Source organism: Acyrthosiphon pisum, chromosome A1 (assembly GCF_005508785.2).
Source record: "Acyrthosiphon pisum isolate AL4f chromosome A1, pea_aphid_22Mar2018_4r6ur, whole genome shotgun sequence".
Lineage (NCBI taxonomy): Eukaryota > Metazoa > Arthropoda > Insecta > Hemiptera > Aphididae > Acyrthosiphon > Acyrthosiphon pisum.
Window position 1 is genome coordinate 115,932,112 of NC_042494.1, and position 26,304 is coordinate 115,958,415.

Consider the following 26,304-nt stretch of genomic DNA (forward strand, 5'->3'; position numbering starts at 1 on the left):
ACATATATTTGCTGTATTATTATTCAGTTGGTGATTTGGTATTTATGTACTACGTAGTTGGTAAAACGATGTTTCCGGCAATTCACTATAACATGACGATTCGAGACAACTGAACGGCCAAATCCGTTATAGTCGTCAACACAAAATACATTTAAAATTTAAAAAGAAAAAGAAAAAAAACAGTGTCCATACACAGTATACACCGGTTTACATATATACCTATTATCTACATATATATTACGAATACGATGGGGGGGGGGACTTTAGGAAAATATCGTCTTAACCGCATATTGTATATACGTAGACACCGTTTCGTTCGAGGTGACCAAACCAGGCAAGAGTACAAAGAACTCGAAGCAACGGACCGGAAAAACAATTCTAAAACGCGTCGAACTTCACTATATTATCAATGTACATATAATATATTTATAATACATATATATTATATATACTACACTGCGGCCACCGGTTAGATATATTAGTCTGTCTGAACTATTGTTTAAATACAAGTCATAACGATATTTAGTAGCTGCACAATAAGAATACATATGTTATACCTACTGTATTTTATGGTGAGAATAAAATACAACAAAAATTAATTCACTCACGTGATTTTCCTTCATGGTGTCCAAACTGATGTTGTAAAGTACATTTCTGAAATTAAAAAACTTTCAATTAATTCCAGCACGCCATTATATATTGTAGGTGAAATGCCGTGTGACACGGAAAAAAAAATTAAATTAAATCACCGCAGAGTGCAATTTGTCGATATACATTATTGATCATTGAATAGTCACACGGTCACACCAATTTGGTTAAAGTTTTACGTAATAATTAATAATAACAATTATTGAACTGATTAACGTTTGCAGCACTTGCATAGTTTGAAACAATTACATATTTCTGGTATTACGTAAAAATTACGTTTGCTTTAGAATGTTTGAAAACTTATTTAATTCAAATAATTATACAATTTTATTAATTTATTACATTACACAAACTTATCGTAAACTATTTTCAACGTTTTCTAAGATGAATTAACGAAAACCGTAATTAAAATTCAAATATAAGTTTGCCGATAATTAATTTGAAAGCGATTATACGATATGATCTTACACGATTTAACAGCAAATTAAATTCAAGTTTCGAAACCAAGCGGTTTTTAATAAAAAAAACTATACAAACTATATTATTAACTAGATATTCGGTATACCTCTTATAATATTTATAATTATTGAATTCAATTATTTCATAATAGGTACAGCCTTTTTATGAAAATGTATCACCAATATTGACCATAACTCAACATAATATTTAACATAGTAACGAATATCTGTTTATTATGTTAACTTATTATTAATAAGTAATAACTTTGAGAATTCAATAAATTATAATATTTGTTATCAGTGTGTATAAAATATAAGTATGAAAGTATCCCATGATATTTTAATTTTTTTAAGTGGCAGAATAAATTCTAACATTTCTTTCTCATTCATAAAGTCTGTGTAAGATATGTTACGAAACATCCAATAATAGGTCCTTATGGGGATTGAGTGCGGTGATTTTCTAACTTTGTCTAATGCACGCGAAACATAGACATTTAGTTGACGATTTCTATGTTTCAACGTACCAATTGATTCGGTATTATGTGTCGGATACCAGTGATCAATCGATATTAATAATTCTTAAAATAGATTTTGATTTATTATCAAGTCTACTTGAGTTGGGCTTTCACACGAATTTATATTTATTTTAAAAATATTGAAAAATTAAATAATTATAATCATATTAAATAATCATAAATGCAGGAAAGTTGATATGAAATGTACTTGACAACAAATTCAAATCTGTTGTCAGAATTCGTATCGCTTCACTAGATCAATCAGTACGTTGAAAATATAACACATTTAATCCTATGTTATGCTTTAAATAATATACATTAAAAGGTACACAGTTTATCACATTTCCCGATTACTTGTTGCATTAACTATCGAGTATCGAAACCTTTTAATTTGTAAAAGTGATTTATGCAGAAATGCAGAGTCAGAATTATATTACATTCGAGGATAAGAAATAATTTTAAATCTTCTAAAAACTGAAGCCAACATTTCAAATAATGTGACAAATGAGCAACCGGAACAAAAGGCAGCATAACGCATCAGCATGAAAATATATAAGTAGAGCATATAAATTGTTTTTTCATAGTTTTTTATGTGGTTTCTGAACCATGCGAAATTTTTAAAAATTCACAGAACACTAAAGGTACCTCTATATGCAATATGCATATAATATATATGTACATCTAAATGACTTTTATATTATATTTATTTATACTTTCTAACGATGCAGTGTAAACGCTTGTGTTACCAACTAATAAAATTGAAACCGAATAAGAAAACAGTCAAAAAGTATACCCACCTACTAGTATTATTATAATACTCGTAAAATATAAATGGTTCATGGAGCATGTATCCTGTCTTAACGCCAAGTCATCGTATTGGTTCTTTGTTTACGTTTACGGACTTATCGACCGGGTACCCTCCACCTTCCCCAAAAATCGAACCACCGTAACGCCTACACCCACGGCGCATATCCCACGCGTGATGGTGTTTTTATTAATTAGACTTTCTCAATATACGTGCCACACATATAATATAAAGGGTGGAAATATAATTTACCTGGATCCTATTAGTGCTGTCGTCTGATCTTGGAGGAGTATTTTGAAGTAGTCTGTGGCGGTCTTATTTCCGTGAAATATTTGGTCGGAATTGAATGCGCCTGAAACACAATTAGACAAACTTAATATTAATACAATTTATTATATAATGTATATATATAATGTATATCATATATATATATGATATATATATAATGTATATCATATATATATATATGTCAATTATCTAAACAACAAACAATAAAAATTTCGTGTTTATTGAAAAAAGAAAAAGACATAGAACCTTGAATGATTTACCATTACTTGAACGACCTCTTCTTAAGTATATGCCATTCATATGCAAACGAAAGACAATTTCCCTATAAATATTCTTGGGCATTTTATGAAAGTCAGCTGTGATTTGCATTCGTATTATACGCACGCTGCTCAGAAATATAATATATAATTCTCCTTTGGATTATAACGTTTTATTATTTATTGTTATGCAATAACAAACCTTGAGAGTACTGTACACGTAAACGATCATGCATATATATTATTTACCTTGCAACGCCAATAATTTTACGTTGGCAATAAATTATTAAATCCCTGCGTGAGATCACGAACGTTAAAAAGAAATCATAACTCCTATCCTCACCCTTATGGATCGCACCGCCGCCACCGCCGACGCACAGGTGGCCGTTATTAGTAATGTTTTTTTTTTTTTTTGTTATTAAATTATATGCTGTTAATCTATTGTTTTTCATCGAAAACTCTCCTCTACTATTGTCGTCCAATCTTTCTCACACTCTCGTGTGTATTGTATATTATTAATATCATACGATATATCTGGACGAACCTTGACGTCTGCAGAGTATGTGCAGCGAACAAGGCTAAATCGTGCCTCATTATTATCTAACGAACGATGTGGTGGTAGCCAGCCACAAAAACCATTCTCCCTAATTTTATTTAATATTGTTGTTTTTTTTTTAACTTTATCATTTTGACACAAGTATAAGTAATCACGTTTCATAAAATATATACTATTAAAAATGAAAAAAGAAAATTACCTAATTGAAAATCTGAAGTATTTTCTGTTATTCTTTCATGTATCTAATATTTCGTATATTATTTTTTTCACCGATAAAACTAAGCTATAAAATATGCATAAGTAAAAACTGGTGACACCTATTGAGATAATAAATTCTTTATTTTTACATACTATCGAGGTAAATAGAAAGGACTTGAGCCTGATCAACAGACTGGAATTTATATTCTAGGTAAAGAGTATAAAATATTTTCAAAATAATAATGTAAAAATGAAAACATCATAATTTACAAACATTGACTTTTATACTTCAGTACTTGAGCCTAACCTAACCTCTGGAGGCGATTGCCCTACCTCTTAAAATATATAACATTAAACACATTTCTCTTATCCTTATAGGTAACAGCATAATATTACATATTATGAAACATACGTATCATATTTCTGAGTTAATGTATATTTCGGAAAATATAATTTAAAAAACTATTTAAATAAAATGAGTCAGCGGCAATACAAGGACTCGTATCAGGCGGATAAGTGTTTAAAAAACTATAAATAATCAACAGCTTATCACACCCATATAATATTATTATTTTCGATTAAAGAACTAAAGAATCGAGTCGTATTTCCGAGCAAACAAATAATAATAATAATAATAATAATAATATGTATTAATGATTTACACATTCACACATCTATATCTGCAGTTACAAAACAGCCTAAGAATTCCAAACATATTTTTAACATATCATTCAGTTTGTGCACATTCTTTGATTATCTATACAATTTATACAGTATACGCGTGCATTATTTTTTTTTTTAAATGGGTTAAACAAATTAACTGTGATTTTGTCGTTTCTACGATGAGTGTATTTTGACTTAAATTTAAATAATTATTCTCGATGATTTATAACTATCATAAGTTATACTTTCATGGCAGTAATAACTATATAGGTATAGGTAGCTATAAATTATAATAATACAGATGTTTTTTCAAATGATTTTCTACGTATTATAATGTGTACCTAAACATAAAAGTATATAGAAACTTGTGTAATGTGTATAATTGTTTTATAATGTTTCTATATAATACTTATAAGTAGCTAACAATTTTTTTAATCATAGACCTATTCTATATTCATATGAAATTTGTTTACAATTAATGAATTATACATAATAGTTATTACATTTTTTTTCTTCTACATTTCATAACAGCTTCATTACCTATATAATATATTATAGGTATATATATTATATAGGTATATGAAAACAGTCTTAGAATATGGATTAATATGTATGTAATATAAGAATACAATGTACAATGAAAGTATACAATATACGGTTATGTCATTTTTGTATAATAGATTTGTAGATATTATAATCACAAGTCAAGCTAGGTTCAGTCTTGACTTAACAACCACAATATAATGATTTAGGTTCCAGTTGATCGATTGAAATTAAAAACAATGTTTTAAAATATTATAATAAGTATATTATTAGTTATTATTACTCAAAAGTGTTTTAATATATAAAATGGAATAGAAAAAATAATTGGAGCCTATACAACTGGCTTACAATAATGATACTAGTCAGCTTACGTCGCAAATAAAATTGATAGCACATATTATATTATCTTTAATTGTGTTCATATATAAATATATAATACATATAATTATTTTTATGAACACTTAAGAATTAAGATTATAAACGTGAGTCACTTCTCAACACAACAGTTTTGTTGTTCAAATTTACAATGTTTATTCAGTTTCAACATAATTTACGGTAAATCAAAAATAAAATATGTTGAACACCAAGTAATACTTACGAAGTTATAATATATGTTTAAATACATACCTACCATTTAAAAATTATAAAACAAAAGAAAATCAAATTACTATAGTTGACATTATATTTTTTTTGAAACCGTCTTAATATTGTATTATACGTGACTATCACAGTACAGCCGATAATGATCAAGATCAAAAGCTTCCAGTCAGGATGATTTTGTTGAGGTTTTAATAACCCGTCAACCCGTCACAAGATCATGGTTAAAGATACACACAACAAAAATAACGTTAAATTAATGAAGAGAGAAAATGAAGTCATTTGTTATCCTGCCCAACAATTGCGGAGGACCCCATGAAAAGTTTTGTTTCTTAAAGCCCCGTTCACACGATCAAATAATTTGTCAAATATTTTACGTTTGTCAAACTCCAAATATTTTAGAACCATTTTTAAAATATTTGAAGTTTGACATACATCAAATATTTGACAAATTATTTGATCGTGTGAATGGGCCTTTAATAGTTCGTGATGTCTTCAACCCCATGCATTTAGATAAGTTTACTGAATACTGAATGACAAATGATGAATGAACATTTTTTCCTAATTTGTTTGATAAATTAATTTTTAACTAAAATATTACTTAAATATTACTATATTATATTATTATAACTGCATAATATATAGGCACGTGCTGGGTTTGTCGATGCTTGACACGCAAATTCATTGAATATACTTAATGCCATATTTTAAATAAAATATCACAGATAAAAGAGTATCAGATTAGTATAAAAATTAAATTATTGTAAAAACAAGTTTAGGCTTTAACGATATTCACTAGTTTTTAGCAAATAATAATTAAAATATGTGGTATTTAATTATAATATAACTCCATTAATTGAGTTTTTAAGTTAGTTTATAGGTATTCGTTATTGCTAATGTATAATTTATTCATATATAAATGAATAAATCATAATATATTCTAATAATTGACTAATATTGTATTTGCATTCTTTACGCTCATAAGAAAATAAAATAAAATATATTATCTTGCATTACCAACAAGAAAACAATTGGATTATCATAATACGATAAGTACGAATTTCTAGTTACTTTTGGGCAAATTTCAAAGAAAAACAATTGCGTATTTATTTGCAGGGGCGTGATTTCAGTGAATTAAGTTCCATTCGAAAGTGCGACCACTTGGATTGAGACCAAAAAATATTATTAATAATAATAATAATAATAAAACTTGTTTACCTCATATGTATATATGGTCCATAAGAGAGAAATATAATTTTATCGTATTATACAATGTGCGAAAAAACGACGTGGAGGGGAGATCTCATTAGGATTCATATGAGGTAGGATATTTATTTTTTCTTATTCAATTTTACGCTTGTTTATAATTTATGAACTCCGGAAATATTGTAATCTCGAGTTGTATACAAATACACGCACATTACTTATATGAATAAATTGAAAACAAATCTTACTATTTCGTTTGCCACCGCCGTCGCCGCCGCCGTCAATGGGACATCCCACCGGACAAACCGGTAACAGCGACGACGTTGAAATAAAATAACTGTATATACGAGATAGGTGAGTTCAGTAAGAGGACGGCGGCGATAGAGAGAATAATATTATAATATAGATATTTGTTTTTAATCACACTGCTGCAACTCTCCGTTTGTAAGCACTACTGAATAAAAGGTACTTCCGCTGCAATTCTACCAATGTCGTAATCGAAAATGTAAAACTTCCATCATTATACATTATCTTTGCGTAACACGACTCTTTGGTCTGCACAATTATACATAATATTATATACTTAAATACATAGGTACATACATTGATATATATATATACGTCTACACAATTATGTTGACTATATCGTCACCGCGTTTTCGTCGTCGGACTTCGTGCACTTCGCTCGGGCGGTCTTTACGGGCGTGAACAATTTATTACATTATTATTCAATTATCATTGATACATTCATTGCATTATACGCTCTATAATACTCGGCAAACGCAACGTCGTCGTTGATTGATCAAAATCCTCAAAACGCGTTGACCTTTTGAGAACGACGTGTCGTCTGGAACGCTGCATACGGAGGTTGCTCGCGCGAACCCCGCACGCTCACTTACGCACACGCGTGTTTGTGACTATATATATTAATTTAAGCGCATACGAAAGGCAAATTCAGGTCAATGCAGCGTAACAAGAGTTGATTGAAGCCAACAACAAACCGGCCGGTATCCTCTCTCTTCATATTTATTCATCTTATTATTTTGGAACAAGTCTCTTAGCTACCAAAAATAGTAAGAAGACTCCGGTTTTATATGTGTACATAGTATTTATTTTATACCTATACGAGAGAAGACATCCTATATTGTACACATATATTCCATTGTAATATAGTGCAGCATCGTACGTGCAAATCAGTGAATTTCAAACGAAAGATAGAGGTATTGCGGCAAAAACGATTATTCTTGTATACTCACGTGTAACGTTTATGTCCAAAGAAGAATATTATGCCCAAAGACAGTCGGAAAACCGTTTAGAAATTAGACATTAAACAATATTTCAATGCAATAAAACAGGATCTCTATAGAATAACGGCATGGCGTCCTCGCACTCCTTTTCTTATAGGTATAAGTACTATATTATATACTTATATTTTATGCTAGATGTATTTATAGGCGTTCGTACAGACTGATATTTATAGGTACCTAGCTACAGCAGAATAAGAAATACCTAATGTCTTATATTAGTTATGAAACCTAATACTGTAGAATGTAGGTACTATAAAACAATACACAATGTAACATAAGTAAATATATTTAGGTACTTCTTTAAATATATTATATCTATGTTTCAAATCAGTTATTTTAAAAAATGTACTTTTTAGTTTGTTGTTAGTTTAAAATATTCATAAAATATCACTTATACCGGCTTAATTCTATTAAAACTTACAAATACTAAAATAATTTAGAAATAAAATATATGTATACCTACATACCTATATATTTTGAAAAAAAAACTTTATCGTGAATAAATTACCATATCAAAGTTCCGATTTTTTAGACATTTTTTTTTACGCCTTAAGCACTGATATTCTGATAATTTATAACGCGTTGTCTACTTGTATGGACGATATAATTTTCGTCCATTTGATATTTTATCGAGCATTTTATCATGTAACCAGTTTTGTGTTAGACGATAATACCTTATGGCTATTATAGAATAGGGCAATATAGTAGTTTAATGAATTCAGCTAACCTAACCTGATCCAAATTCATGATATAAATCGAATCAGTTTAAGAAAATAAACGTAAGAGTTATTAGTGGCGTGTTAAACAAATTCATCTTGTCAGTTTCATTGTTATCACAAAACATTTACACATACGCTTTATATTTTAATAATGCAATAATAATTAAACCGTAATAGGTACCGCCTATAGGTATCGTTCAATATTTGATTAAAAAAAATTGAGTAAATAGAGGAGATGTAAAAGTTACATTGTTAAACAGCGTAAATATACGTAGGTAAATAAACACATGTTTTAAAATAAAATAAAATGATTGGTAAAAAAGCAATAATTATGTTATAGTTTTATTCGAAGGACAATCACGTCGATAACAACTAATATTTAGCGATTCACTGTTTGTATTTATAATAAATGTATATAATATTTTTTGTCAATAGCCTTACAGTCAAGCTAATCAAACATGATATTGTAAACCAGCATGATGTAGATAACCTTCGCGGTAATCTTTCCTAGTCATTAATATTGTGTATCTATGAAGTCAGTAGCTACAATGACATTTCAAATTCGAACTCATTTACAATAAATTAATAATATTAAATAGTCGTAACAAAATATACAAAATATAAGTTATACCCTTCTCGTGACAAACTGGTCGTATAGACGTTTGTTAAACAATTGTTCCGATCAAGATTTCTACGAACTACAAATAATTAATAAACGTGTTAAAATAAAACCGATATACAAGAGTGTGTACACAAGTTTGAAAGTGTTTTTGTTCAATTGCACTTCAGAATTTCCGATACCGAATTACCGAGAATAAAAAAGTAAAAACCGTCTCAAAGAAGTTTTTAGATTGTGGTATACAGTTGTACACGGCGATAAATTATACCATGCTGGTATAGAACGAGTATAATATTGTGTTTTTGTTATCACTGAACGGTGGGTAAATATTTATCCCAAAATGTAAACGCCCAATATCCAAGTTTCCTTATGGCTATACAGCAGTAGGGCGGGGGTAGTTTATATACCTACCTATATAATATAATATTTATTATACTAAAGAATAACAATATCATACGACATACAGATTACAGGTATATAATAATCGTATTCCCAAATAATTATTGATGCTACGATATATCTATATATAATACATTACACCAGGAGGTAATAAATATATTTTATTCCGTCTCAAATGTCGTACACAAACAATACACAAGAGCTATGGGCAAGGTGGTTAGCGTCGCGGGTTACTACAACCTCGCCATCACGGTATATGTACATAATATATGTTTTTGGTACAATAACCGATGCAACACGACAAGAGGGAAGAATACGTCACCACTGCGCGTACGTTTGGAACGTCTCGTTTTTTTTATTACTTTTCCGTTGTTAAAAGACCTCCCAAAAACTGGTGACCGCGACGCACTCACGTATATACATAATAATATTATACCTCGATATCCTACCAACCTACGCTATGTGTGACCACTGAACCCCGATAGACGATGTCGTTCCGACTGCGTCCTGACCGCACGCGCGATATCGTATTGCTACGATGTACGGCGTGTAATGTATTATATACATCGTCGACGTGCGCTTTACACACCGCACACATATGGGACAGAAAACGAAAAAAAAACAGACGCAGATGATATTACAGATATCGAGACACTGTGGGATTTGGGGAATAATAATAATATTATTATTTATGAATAACGCAGACATTGACCGTTCACTTTTTTCGTTCCACTGCAGTGTCATAATCATCACCACTGCGCTCGGGTAACACGGTGGTGGCCGGTTTCGGTCGACTTATTATCGGTGCGTGCCACGCGATTTCGGTGTACCGCACAGTGTTTGCAGATACGAGACCGACCGTTATTGTCTACTTTATAATTATAATATTATAATATCGTGGATGGATACATATTATAATAGTACATAATACCTACATAATGATTAATATAATATGTATAATAGGGAATTTACCCATATTTGTCAAAAAATTCGTGTTTAGAAATTAGGTACCTAATAAAGATAAGGTACTATAGGTATATTCGTTGAATAATCGCTTATCATCAGATTATGTTGTTCCATTTTCATCTATTGACGAAAATATTATTATTTATTATTTTAAGATTTTAATTTTAACCCGTGATGCAAATATTTTAATAGTTTAGACTTTAATATTATTATAAATGGTATATAACTATAATATTGTACATGTTTTTTTACGCAACGAGTTTTAATTATTCTCTGGCCAATGATAATTTAAGTTAAGGATCAGGACTTGATTTAATTAAAGTTCCCGTATAAATTACTGAACAATAAGATAGATTGCCGGAGATATTGTAATATTTTAATTTTAATAGTAAACCAATCAACTAAACACCATATTATATTAATATGGTGCGATTGGTGACATTGAGAATTATTTTCTTTTAAAAATAGTATTAGCCATTAAATATTATTATAATTTACTGAATTTTCCCTTTTATTTTATGGAAAAAATAATTAATTAGGAATTGATCCATTAAAAATATTCACTATAATATACACATAAATATTATATTGTTATTTTTATTGTAATTTAATTTTCGCCATAAAAGATAACATTACTTATTGTTAGATAATACATTGTTAGATACAATGGGCAATGGCAGTTTAGCGAAATCGATATAATATAGATAAGTACCCAAAATGTTTGTACTCACCATATCTGACACTGTTCTTTGGCGGAAGATTCTGTTGCCAAGCCTCGGTCAAACTAATCAAAACGGTAAAGACCAGCAAGTTGACCAGACGACGTGTTCCGCAACTCGAACAACCCCACATATTTACAGATTGTTCGGAGAATTCATCTGAAACTAAATAAACAGGACGACGTCATTTAGTATTATAAAATATCATAAATGTTATGGTTGTACAATTTACTCTCAACAACAGTAACGCAATATGTAGGTATAGGTATAATATTTTCTTGGCGAAGGTTTAACTTAAAATAATATACTGCACAAATTAACCTTCAAACAATCCCTTAAAAGTTAAAACCATAAACGATCGTCTAACCGCTAGATTATAACGTATATCTATCATACTTTAATACTATATATTTTTCAAACAATACGCACTATTATAGGTATAAAGAATAACGAATAAACGTCCAATTAAAAAATATGTACCTATAGGTAGCTAAATATACGTTTGTTAGCGTACAGTATTCATATAGGGACAGTATAATAATATAGGTACGTGTGTAACTACCATACATTTATTACTTAGATAATTATAATTGCAATAAATGTATCATATTTCAAGATTTAGCTCCAAGGTATATATCGTTTCAAATGAGTATCTATTTAAAACAATTTGACAAGAACAAAAGGATATAACAATGTCATAATTAATCTAAAATACTACTACAGGTAATGTCAACTTGAATTACACCGTTACTATATTAAAGTTACTGCCTGTATATATGGGTACATGAATATTTATTTACTCATCCTAACACCTTTCTCTTCATAACTTGATCCATAAATCATTGTATAACGTTTTACGTTGCAAAATGAAACTACGTTCTAACGAATATGTTATTTACGCACAGTGATTTAATATTACTAAATGAATTATTACATGCAACATAGGTAATACGATAAAAATGCAATAACAACCATAACTTCAAATTTTAATATTATTGAAAAATTCTAAACAATAATAATATGCAATTCAAAATAAAAATATTTCAAACATAAATCAAGATAATCATATTGATGGCATTACCTATAGGTTTTTACATTTTACTTAGTATACATAAATGTATATCAATATTGAATGCATCTACCTACATTTTTTTACGTTTATTTAATATAAAATAATTTATTAGTTTACCATTGGGCGTATTTATTCTTATTATGATTTATTGTATGAGCAGCATTCATAACCTCGACAATTATATAAGAAATTATAATTATATCAAGCAGAATTTGACGAATAATATATAGGTATCATATATATAGTTAATATATTGTATAATACTCCGAGTGACTATTATTATTATATGGTGGGAAAATTTAAAAAAACTTCCTAGGAAAAAAATATTCATATACGTGAACTTTTGATTCATACCTATAGTTTTCTTGAAAAAGTTGATGGAACTTAATTTTGAAAATAATATATCGATAGGTACTACGATGGGAATCACTTTGATTTTATCAAAAAAAAACTTCAAACATGCAAATGATTATAATCTAAACGGCAAACGCTGAAATAACATCAAATATGCATAATTTAAAAAGCATATTGTAAATATATACAACACAAGTCAACACACACGCATTGTAATATGTAATTAGGTAATGAAAAAAAATTCGTTTAAAAATAATTATGGGTTAATCGGTAATTTTTTTCGTATATAATTTAGTTCATGTATTATTCAGGTAATATTTTTAAGAACAATAATATATAAGCGAGCAGATACATTAAACGGTGATTCGGCAGACTGCGCGTGTGGCAATAAGCAATACCCTGAAAAGCTGTGCCGGCCAAGCTACAACAGTCCAAACACAATATTAATCTTTGGAGAATAATATAAGAGTATAAAACTGTTCGACCGTTTATCTTGTGAGATATATTTTTAAAACAGTTTTCGGTCACTCATATATATTTATATATAGGGACCAGAACTACACATACGTACTTAATATATTATAGGCATGAATACATTAGTATTGTGTCATTGAAACCTACGTAAAATTTACGAAAACGACCGCCTCCGAGCGACATAATAATATAATCAAGTATGAAACGTAAATTGCTCAACTTTATTCATTTTAAATTGTAACGGACTTTTAGTGCAGTCACGTTAAAAAGCCAATCATTGGCTTTCTTTCTCTCTCTCCGCTGAGAAAGAGTTGAATTGACTCATGTTAACAACAAAGCCACATACACACATCACATATTTTAAGTACTCGTAGCTACATAATATGTATAAACGCGTGTACAAGACAACCGTTCGCATACATCGTGTTCATATTCATAATATAATATTATGTGTATAATAATTCGTAAGCGTGACCGATGGAAACACTATTTCGCCTATTACCCCCCCCCCCCCGCATATTGTTGCTGTACATATGGAACTCGACATGATAATATTATACATGTATATTATACATCGTTGTCGAGAAGGAAAAATAAAATACGAAATCACTTGAGATCGCAAATCTGGCGCGGCATCGCAACTATAGCGCGTGGGCATCGTATCACGCGGCGGCGACGAACACTTTCACCAGATCATTAAATAATAATTATCGTATTAATATTATAATAATTATTATTATTATTATTATTATTATTATTATTATTGTAGTTTAATACCAGGATAATGCAATTGTACATACCCATCCGCAGTTTAAAGCACCCGCGAGTGATGTAATATATAATAAAATAAATACTCCGTCGCGATCGCAACATTGCAGGTTTGATGGAGATTCAGAATTACATGAATCAAACCACCGTCATGGTGAAGGAAACGAAGAACCAGACACCTTTTTTTTGCCCTTTTCCAGCTGCCATTTTCTGCGATAATGATATAATAATTTTATATTATAATATTTTTGCCCCACCATAGGTACATACGGTATGCATGCGTGAAGAAGAAGCCGAAGAAACCTAACCGATAGAGTTACGGTTTACAACTCAAAAAACTGATAATCGGTATTAGCCAAATGGAAGGGATGTAAGTACCTATGTAAAGTATCGGATATCACGAAAACGTCTTAAGGACAACGAGGATGGCAGCACGTGACCGTGTGTTTTTAGAATCCAAATTAAAAACCCACTCAATGGTGTAGATGCGGTTAACTTCTGCGCCATCGCGCATATGGCACGATCAGCTAACCGGGAAGTCATATTAATATGGTTATTATATTATACACAGAATCATTGTTGCCATTGATGCAGTAAAATAATATGAGTATATTTACAAATTAATTGTATTTATCCAGGGAAGATACTTAGGTCCGTCAATATTTAAATAGAGGTACAATAACATTATATAGCAGCTAGTACCGGAAATCGATTAAAATGTACATAAAAGTACCTATATAACTATACATTTGTTAAAAAAAAGTATATAATATATCCATTATATTCGCGAAAATGTGTTAAGAACAACTGCAGTTGGGAAACACTGTAAAAACGACATTACAATTCTACATATATATTATAAATATATTTATTCGTTTTTAATGTACGTTGTAAAATAAGAAAGCGCACATTAGCAAAAACCTAAATACCGTTTAATAGATTTTTCTTAAAAACTATTTGTCTACCTGCTGCTAATTAAAATAAACATGTAAAATATGTATACTTGTGAAGTCGTGAATGTTAAACAAACTATTTTGTAGTTTATAATAGTCGATCAATAAATAGGTACGTTCGATTTACCTTATTTGGTAATTATATAAATAAAAGTCAGTCTTCAAACAAATAATATACGAAATTTTAACTGGGAGTATGCGACCCGAATACAAAAAGGTATCGTAATCTATATAATTAAATTACTTAGGTATCGTTTATCAACATTATATTAATATCCTACAATATAAAAATGGTTTTTATAGTTTTAATAACGAAATAAAAATGCATAACAATTAAAATATAAATGCTTCTAATGTTAATTCGAGGTTTTACAATATAATTTATATTATAAAACAAATTATTAAAATATGCGTTATTCAGGTATCGATTTATTTCCAAGTTGAATCGAGAACAAAACATTACGAAACAACAATAGTTGGTAGATAGTACTTATATTATGTATTTGAGACGGCGAGGTACCTATTGCTTAATTCTTTATATTATAACATTTGCCAATTCACCCAGATCCGCGACTGATGATTTCGAAATAAGCATAGACTTCGAGGGGTGATAAATGACAGCACAGTGGCAGTCAACCCGACCACGTCGTGTAAATAATCAAATATACATACTGTACTATACCTATGTTATGAAAAATACGATAACTCACACTTTGTGATAATAGCAGATCGGGTGTAGATACTCTCGAGTGACAAGTATAAATAGATAATATTATAATAATATTCATATAAGCCAAATTGAGGGCCTGCTGACGTAAACATTGAAGTACCGGACCGTTTCAATCGAACTAAATCAAATTACTGAAGCGAAATCTCACAGCGATTTGAAAATGTGAAATTTTAGAACACGGACTCGTTCAATCCCTTCGGCCATCGGCTTGATCGAAATAATATACGCCACACAAATATAATATATATATACATAGTTGCAGAAGTATATACATTATACATCTATATATATATATAGTACCTAATGACAACCCGTCCGCTCTGGTATTATATTATTATTATTGTAATGTGTGTGTGTGTGTGTGTGTGTAACACGTCCGTCTTGTATATAGTATACTATGTATAGCATTAATAATAATAATATGATTATCGGTTATACGGACCGGATGGCGTGCGTTTAATAACGATAATTCTTGACACGACAGCAGGCTGCATGCAGGTATATATAATACGATAGGTATATATAATATGATTCGTATACCGGCGAGGACAATCGGCACGGACTGGAAATCGCTACGGTTGACCAATCGGAACTAGAACGCAACGAGCACAAAATTGCAAAATAAAATAAGATAAAAAAATAAAGAAAAAGGATAAACGCGAGCAAGCTTAATACAGTTTATAGATTATTGTTATTGTTATAAATAATAATAATAATACAGCGCTTTGTATCATCGCGAGCCGCGGTCGCTACTATACACACGCTGGGTATTGTCTCGACGACGACCGACTGTACTGTGTCAAACCTATTTTTGGGGTCACGTCAAAAGTGAAACGCGTTTACGACTACTACAGAGTACAGACTACTATTGCACGCCAATAAAAAACACAATGCAATAAAATAAATACATTACAATGGCTAATAATTAATATAATATAATATAATTTAATATACACCAGATATTATTGCGTTGGACACGCGTGCGAGTCTGGTGTCATTTTACCTATGAACTTGGTCTCGAAAAAGCTTTCGAATATAATATAATATTATTATGTACGTTGTGACTTGTGGCGGTAGTCGTCGTCCAATCACTCATATATAATATTATTATATTTAATTAACGACTCTGAGCGCGAGACATTAAAACGCCATTTGAGTGTATTAAGGTAATTGAAGTGGGCGGTGGTATTTTGTATCTCGTTTATTTCTCAGGTCCTGCGATGGTCGTTAAAATACGAATAGAACGACTACAGTACTCTAGTAGTAGTACTCAGTAGTCAGTACACTCAATACGCATGTATCATCTATTATAGGTGGTAGGTACTGTAGTAATACCATTGCGGCGTTCTACTGCGGCCTCGAATATAACAATATTATATCCTATATAAAAGAATCAATGTTGTAGTTCATAACTTATAGTAACAATGCAGATATTTACAGGTACAATAATATATACATTATATTTATATTTTTTTTTTACCAAACCAATAGCAGACAATTATTGATTAACTTAAATATTATTAAAATAGCTACTTGCGTATATTATATTAAACATTTCATTTGGTTCCAGTGAAATTTAGAATCATTATTTTCCGAGTTATTTTCCATTATGATAACTTCAATTTAATTGTATCCTATGAGCAGGTGCAGTTGGATAGTTAGTTGAACCCTAACAGGCTGCGCGTAGGGTAGGTTTCCTCATAACATATAACCACCGTGTGTGTGTACTGTGTATAGCAATGTATAGTATGTATTTCATAGTCTTCTAAGACCCCCTTTCATGTTTTTAAATTATCTTATGTTTTCAATCTTTATAGTTTTCTATTTTCTATTTTACTTAGTTTAGTTTCTTTTTTCTCCATTTATTTAACTCGTATTTTGATCCAATTTTAGTGTAATACTAATAATAATAATACTTTTAATGCTTTTGTACGCTTATCTTAAACTACCCTCCCTTTTTGGTTATCTCAATAACATTGCCCAACGTGTTTATGACACGTTACATTATTTTGATATTTCTTTCAACAGGACACGACCTGGACCTGATATTCAAATCAACACATTACGCATCGTTTAGAATTAGTGTACCTTCGTGCTTGTCGATACTGCTACTGTAATTCTAGTAGCTTTCGGCCACACTTATTTACATCATAACATTGTTATAAGTAAATAATGTATATTAGCGTATATTGTGGGGCGGTGGTGAATGGTGATGGCAAATTCATGAATATGAAATTGCGTCATTTTAAATATAAGTTCAGTCCACTACTGATTATACTGGTAATAATATCCATGCATTCTAGTTTGATATAACCCCACGATATATCGATTAGTCCGCGGTCTATCCACACAGATTATTATGGGTATCGCGTATACCATCGTTTTCACGAATTAATCCGATAGCAATCGTATAGGTATACCACCTGAATGTATTATATTTATTGGCGGTCGAAAGAGTTATTTTTAAATAGAACTTATATTTACGGTAAACATTGACTTACTTATTTGTGCTATTTTACTGGAAGTATATTCTGCAAAACCAAATAATATATTTATATGGTTTTTAGAGCAGGTTATGGTGGCGGCGCCCAAAAATCGATCGTAATAGACGATTAGGCGAATAATAGTTGTAGGTAGGTACTTAAGATTACATTTTTTTCATATTTATGTATTGGATGCTCGAGTAACAATATATTATAATAGGTACATTGTGATAGATCTTTATAACGGTGGTACTCAAACTATAATTAAATGTATTGACAGAATTGTCTAATGGTCAAAAGTATAAATATCAAAGAAACCTTATAGTATAGGTAGTTATCCTAATAAGAAATAACCATTATTAATACCGATTCATTTTGAAAAAATGTCCGTGAAACACAATTAATTTTTTTGTAATATAGTTTTAATAGCAGCCTTTTCTATGAAGATAGTCAATACATTTTGAAACCTGTAAATATGTTTATGCTACTTACGTCACGCACTTTGTGTATATAGGAAATAACCTAAATTAGCCTCAGGATAAATATAGTATTTACTAAATAAAAGCTTTAACATTATGTATACATGTTTGAACGTTTATAATTTATATACATACAAGTAAACTGTTATGTACGCATCTTGTTTATGGAACTGACATCTTACCGACCACCGTATACCTAACTAATAATTCCCCGAAGCCTTTTAAGTTATAACAGTACGCGCAATTCTATAAACGATTAAAATATATCAAATTAGATCTTAAATACTTGATTTGGTTTTTTATTTTTTAAAAGGGAATATTTTTAATTAGAGCGCGTATATAATGAACGTCGAACCATCTGGTCTGAACTCTGAAGTAGAAAGTTTGTCCCGTTTTCATAATAAGTACTCGTATTCATTTTCTTAAAACTAAAGGTAAATACATGTAAAACAAAAAACACGAAGAAATGTAAATACTTTTTTTATCATCATCAATTTTGGCCACCACCATATTTATAATTTATATAGAAACGTTTTGGTTGGTATTTTTCTTCACACTAAAATAAAAATAATATTGTCAATAATATTCTTTAAAACCCCGAGAATTAATGGCTACTGTTCCAAGCCAAATAAGATGTCACTAGACAATAAATTAAATAGTGTTCGATGCCATTATGCGCGCATCAAAGCATATTCATTCTAATTTGAATTCTTTAAACACGTTTTTCCCTTATACAACACTATATAGGTATGATCGTTTGACATGAATGTACGTTTTTAATTCAATTACAATTTTTTCTATTAATTTCCCTCAATTTCAGCTGCGCATATAACATAAAGATAATATAATACAATATATACAATATACAGTCGTGTATACGCTCCAAACGACTAACAGCCAAACCCGATCCGAATGAAAAACTATCACGAATATATTATTATAAATTATAATATAGGTACGTTTGTTGTCTGTGGCAGAAGAACTACTACGTAGTATTTTTATATTATATATATATTTTTTTTATCGCTAATAAACATATTTTTGTACTCTTAACACGTCAGCTGGCGCGCCGCGTTTGACGACATGAATACAAACCTAGATTATTGTATATTATACGTCATACATATTATATTTTGTTTTATAAGTATCACTTACACCAAGTAACGCATACTTTGTAAACTAAATATACGTCTTCATACAGTTTAATGATAACCTAACATGTATTGCAATTTATCATTACGAAATACAAATGTATTATAAGAAGTTTATATATTTATACCTACCTAAAAATGCTATATGCTGCTGCAGCATATCCCGTACCTCTACGCGGGTATCAAATAACGGGGTTTAGACGACAATTTCTAAAAAAATAAAACTTAATACAATTTTGCATAATGTATGTATCTGATTGTAGAGCATTAAATATATATCATACATATAACATACTGACGACGTTAGCACAATCATACAATATTATTATTATTATTTTATTTCGAGCATAAATATATACATATAACCTAAATGTTTATGAATTTTTTTTTTTTCAAGACTATGGCGACACTTGCATTGGCAATACGCAACGTTTTCGAAAAACTCGACACGTATTCGTATTTCGTATGGCTTATAAATGAATAATATATTTTTTACGATTGAGACTTTAATGCTTTTATTAATCAAATAACAAAACGCATATAACATTAAAATAGGTACGGCTTTTCGTCGTACGCATATTATAATAATATATTATTTTTATTCGAAACCGCAAGAAAGTGGAACACGCATTGCCATAATGCCACAATATGTGTGCGTACCTATATGTATATCTGATATCAGTCGTCGATTTCCATCACGTTGAATACGTGCCAATAACGACGACTACGTGAACAGAAATTTCCATTTCGATTTCAAGTTCAATCTGACAAAACTTAAACATAGCCCGTCAGCGTGCAGTACAACTGTATATTATTTGTGTATTATAATACTCTATACATAATAACATAATAGGACGGCTTATAGTCTTTTTTACTACACTGCCGCGATTGACCGACGAATGTATAAGGAAAAAATACGCATCGACCAAATGTCGAGAATTCGATTTGGACCTCCATAATATATACTTAATAACATAATATCACCATCGATGTTCGATTACCACCATGGATTTTTTTTAACTGGGAAGACAGATTAACACTGGGAGCGCTGTCGGTGCCTATCGTACTGATGGTTAAGCGGGTTCCCCCCTACGTGGAGTCGGGACTCGGGAGATTGTATGTATTTTCCCGACATTTCGCATACATTCTGCTTTAAGTGAAGTGCATTTGAATGTATTTGATAAAATTAGTAGAAATTGTTCTTACCAACGTATACTTAGTTAGCTATAAAAGCGTATAAAGTTTCGATAAAAATTAATTTACCTATTATAAAAAGTAAAATAACCAACATAAAACTATATCTATACATCCCGAATCGGAAGGTACAAATTGTTTCCACCAGAGCGCGTTTTGTTAATCTGCTTCCCCAATAAATTAAATTAGAAACAAATAATAAAACCCGTGATCCGCGAAGCGCAATAAGAACTTGATAGCCTCGTCGTCATATTTTTCTACACTATCTTAGTTCTGTATCATGATGCGCTCTCTAGCAACGAATAACGATACGTGACTCTTCTAGTGGAATCACTAGTCTCACTCAGTTTTCTCGGTGGCCAATGGTTGAACCAGAATTGAAGGAGGGGGCCAGGGGACTGATAAATTCGTTATACAGAGGAGGCTTATAACTAGAATATAAGTTTGGTATGCCGTGGGGCATGGGTTATATTAATTAACATTTTATACCTACTATTGCAGCAATCTTATCATACAACTTACAATACTAATAACATGGTTATGGCTCACGTAATAAGTTCACAGAGACAGAAGTACAAAACACTGTAAACATTTTGAAATTTTCTTGAAATGTTGGAGTGTTGCAGCCCTTCCCCCCTTCCATCCCGGCTAAACACAGAAATATATTTATAAGTTATACCTAATAGTATTAATTTTGTTTGTATAAACCGATAATTTGGACATGCGAAAACGAGTTTTCGACGGTGATTTACTTTAAAATATATTATATATGGTAGCAGGTAGTCGTCGCAACGTGAGAAATCAAGACACCGTCATAAAACAGACCAAAAAACAGCTCCATACGAAACAAAAATATTAGACGTCAACTTTAGCCATATATACGACGATTATTCCCTTCTTTTAGGACACATCGTACAAGCAGGCAAGCAGCAGTGCGATCGAGAATGACGAACGGCGGCCGCCGGACACGACGAATGCCCAAGACCAAATGAAATTAATTAGCCCTCGCGCCATCGTCGTTACGCTTACCGCGGCCGTGGTCGTAGTGGATACACGAACCCCGACCGCGGCCGATGTACCGCCGTCTCGTTTATACCGCAGTACACGTATAGTCATATACATAATAATAATAAATACATGTACAGTGAATTACGTGCCTAGTGTATACGTATATTATCATATTATTATTATATTATATACATATTACGTCGTCGTATTTTTAAACGAACAACTCGCGGTGGGCATGTATACACGGGCTCCGATCCGAAAACGGTTACGCGCATTATCCCAAGTGTGCAGCGTCCCACCACGCTCTCCGATCATCGTCGTCACACTCGCGCCACCCGTCCTCCTGGTAAGGTGCATTGCAATAATAATAACACACGTTCATGTAACCCGTCGAAATGCCCCGAAAGCGGGCGCGCGCTGTATGCGGCACACACACGCCCGCACGCACGGGGCTTGGCCTCGGGGACCATTACACAGTAGATAAAAAAAAAAGCGCGCCCGTTGCTTCTACCATACACATGATAGTATAATACGCGTGTGTTGTGTCTATATGGTACGTACATACATAATATATACATACGATAACCCGTGTGTGTAGCGTTTCTATACGTTTGTATATAATAATAATAATAATAATAATAATATGTAATAGGTATCTCTCAGGCGTGTGTGCATACGGTACAGGTACGCGTTGTACATAATATTATAAACGCGTACCGTATACTACCTATATGCTATATAGCCTATATTATATATATTATAATGGTAATATTATTATATACGACGTGCCATAGTAAATATATTATAAACGTGCGACGATAATGTTCATCGGAATAATAATAATAATAATAATAATACAATAATAATTATTATTATTGTTATTTCTACACTAGCAGATATTATACCGATATTATATCGCTATATAGTATAATATTATGTATAGTGCCGTGTACCGGTCTACGCGGCGGCGGCGGCGGCAACAGGCTTCGTGTGCGTATTAAAACGCGACTTGCTGGAAAATCGTGCGGGTTCAACGTTCGCACTACAGTGTTTATAATAATATATTATATAATATAACATTATAATATTTTATACTTTTATAGGTACGGCGGACAAAAAAAAATTACCGTATATTATGTTTACACTCGAGTTATTGTATATATGCAGTATATGTATAATATATGTAATATACCCCCAGTAGACGTTGAATCGAAAAATAGGTACGATGGAAAAAACACAGTATAGGCCAATGCTCGGCGACGCGAGCAAAAAATTATGATTTACAAAATATTTCCAATGATATAATATACATATATAAATATCGTAAGCCCGTATGTATGCATTTTGACATTTTGAATTTATCGTACGAGCGAAACGAATCCAAAGAAATCGTGACGTGCCTACTATTTTTATAGGCATAATAATATATCGGTGGACTATACAAGACAAAATATCTGACGCGTACAAGAAATTCAAGAAAAATTAATTTTTCTTGTTCAATCGTAGGCCACATCTCGGTTGAACTGAAATAACTAGCCATTCAGCAATATATTATTATTGTCTTATAAGTTATGAGGCTATTTTGTATATTATATACATATAAATTAAAATTCGAAACGCGCGTTTGTTTCAAACAATATATAGATAACAAAACAATTGATGCAATTTTTTAATTTATGTGCCAAGCATAAAAAATGCAACATAATAGGTAGCCATGTCCGCATTTGCCGTATACAATTACAAAAACCACACAACTAACACGAACCAGATGTACTGAAACAACAGTTGTTGTAATAACTATTAACCATCCATATTAATTATTACCTATTTAAGTTAGCTCGCGGTAAAAAAAACATATATATATATATATATATATACATATTTTAATAAACAGTCAAAAAAATTGCAATGTACATTGAAGTTTAAGCTTATTAGTTATAACTTATAATAATAAACACTTTATACAGATTATAGTTTTATTATTTAGCAGAAAAATACGATTATTACATCTTTACAACAAAAAAATCTCACGACTTTATTACAACACCATATTACCCTCATAAAATACCGAGCACAATTGTGCTGTACATTAATGTACTGTAAATGTGAAATACAATTGAATATATCCTCTATGCTCTATAGACGCGAGACAAGATCCATTTTTACCGGACGATTTAGTTCACTCGTGTTATTATTATGTGTACATTTGTCATTTCGATAATAATAAATAAACCCATAAATATATATTATAATAACAGACACTTTCACATAGGTAGTATAATTTATTATAGTTGGTCTAGCTACGTTGTCCGTTCAGTAGTCAGTATTCATATTATAGTAATAGTTTAAATTCCATTATATTAATATTAGATATGTAGGTATCCGTTTTAAATCGCCAATGATATGTATATTGTATATTATACTGTTACTGTGTAAAATGTATAATGACGAATCATTTTGATTGTACCAACAACTAATAAAAATCTGTAATTTTTATTCATGAATGTCGTATGACGTAACCAATTATGTCAATAGAATATTATACATTCTAAGTTCAAACGGTAATAATAATAATTACTAAATTACATATTATTTATATCTACAGGAAATGACGTTCTCGGTAACAAGTGCCAACGATTAAAGGAAAATAACGACAGTATATACAATGATACACATTACAGTGGTAATAACCATTTATCGATTGTTTATACCGATTACCATAAATACATTATGCACATGTCGATAGGACGTGACCATTTTTGGAAAACAGACGAGGATTTAAAAAAAAATACTTAATAACCGAAATTAAATTTAATAACCCAGTACACGATGCGCACACGCTGACAGGTAAATGTGCGTATATGCAATGCGTATATTACAACTTGTTTTTTTATCTTTAAATTGATTTTAGTGGCGTATATAATATGTATATTATATAATATATGTGTGTCGAAGATATATTAACGATTATAAGATAGGTAGGCGCACACATGTGTGTAATGTATATAAAGTATAAACTAAGACTTCGAGCATATATTACAAATGTACATACGTTATTATATTATTATTAAATATGCCTAAAAAAATATCACAATTTAGACCGAAGTCGACAGTAAAATATTGAAAAAGTCGTGCTTGGGCCACGCGTTCACCATCTGAGTTCTGTTAAGGACACATTTAGGGGGGGGGGGCGAATCACTAAGCTGCAATATTTTTAAAATGAGAAGGGAAATCTAATACCAATTTTTCGTAAAATAGGTCAAAGTAGTTAATTAATAATATAATCATTGTAAAAACTACCTAACAAGAAGTAGATGAAGGATAAGCGGCACAACATTTTGGCCCACCACAGTAAAAATTATAAATGCGGCGTTGAGCTCAGCGAACACGTGCTGCTGTAAGTTGGTCTGTAGTCTGCAATACCATCAGCAGTAGTTTTCGAGTGTTTTTTTCGTTTAACTTAGAGATATTTTATTATTATTACTATTATTATTATTAGAACGCGACGATCGTCGCAGCGCTCGCGTGTGTAATGATCACGTTTAGTAGTGACTTCTGCACAAAAACTATGAATGCAAGCAGGATGCTGATACGAGTAAGTGTAAAACTGTAAAAAAAGATACTATTGTATAATGCTTACATTAAAGTATATTTATTTAAAAATAATATTCAATTTAAGGACAAAGTTAATTGATGCCTAAGATGAATTAAAATTTTTAAAAAAGGCTTCTTAAATCCATTTTTTTTCAGGCCATTAAATTGTTGAAAATGTTGAAAGTGCTGACCAAAATGTACAATTTAAAATTTCAATAAAAAAGTAACCAATGATAATCATCATTGAAGTCCATTCAGTCCCCAATAATAATTACTTTTATCTCAAATTCTTCTGATGGGGTATGAGTGTAAATATAATATAGTACTTTCAAACCACCTCTCCTGAGTCTCATACCGGTACACGGCAAGAGAAGGAGTTGTATATCAAAGGAAACCGACATACCTAGTGCTATATCAATATCTCATCGGTTTTTTATGTGAATCATCTTGTTATATTCGATTTTTCAAATGTTATTATTCTAAGAATTATTTTACGTGTTTGCCGTGAATGTTTGGTAATTGGAACAGGTATTAATAATCAAATATAGCAAAAAACAATACAACACCAATACACCATAGTT

General features: G+C 30.8%; 1 protein-coding gene across 1 annotated transcript in view; it reads right to left on the reverse strand.

Annotated features, from left to right (window-relative positions):
* The window catches only part of LOC100160493 (semaphorin-1A), a 66,548-nt gene that overhangs the window by 11,072 nt on the left and 29,172 nt on the right, over positions 1-26,304 (reverse strand). Inside the window, exons 2-4 of the mRNA XM_001944562.5 lie at positions 11,476-11,628; positions 2,679-2,778; positions 609-654 (exon numbers count right to left, since the gene is read on the reverse strand). Of these exons, the coding sequence (XP_001944597.2) occupies positions 609-654; positions 2,679-2,778; positions 11,476-11,596 (267 nt within the window). The 5' untranslated portion in view covers positions 11,597-11,628. The remainder of the gene's footprint in view (positions 1-608; positions 655-2,678; positions 2,779-11,475; positions 11,629-26,304) is intronic.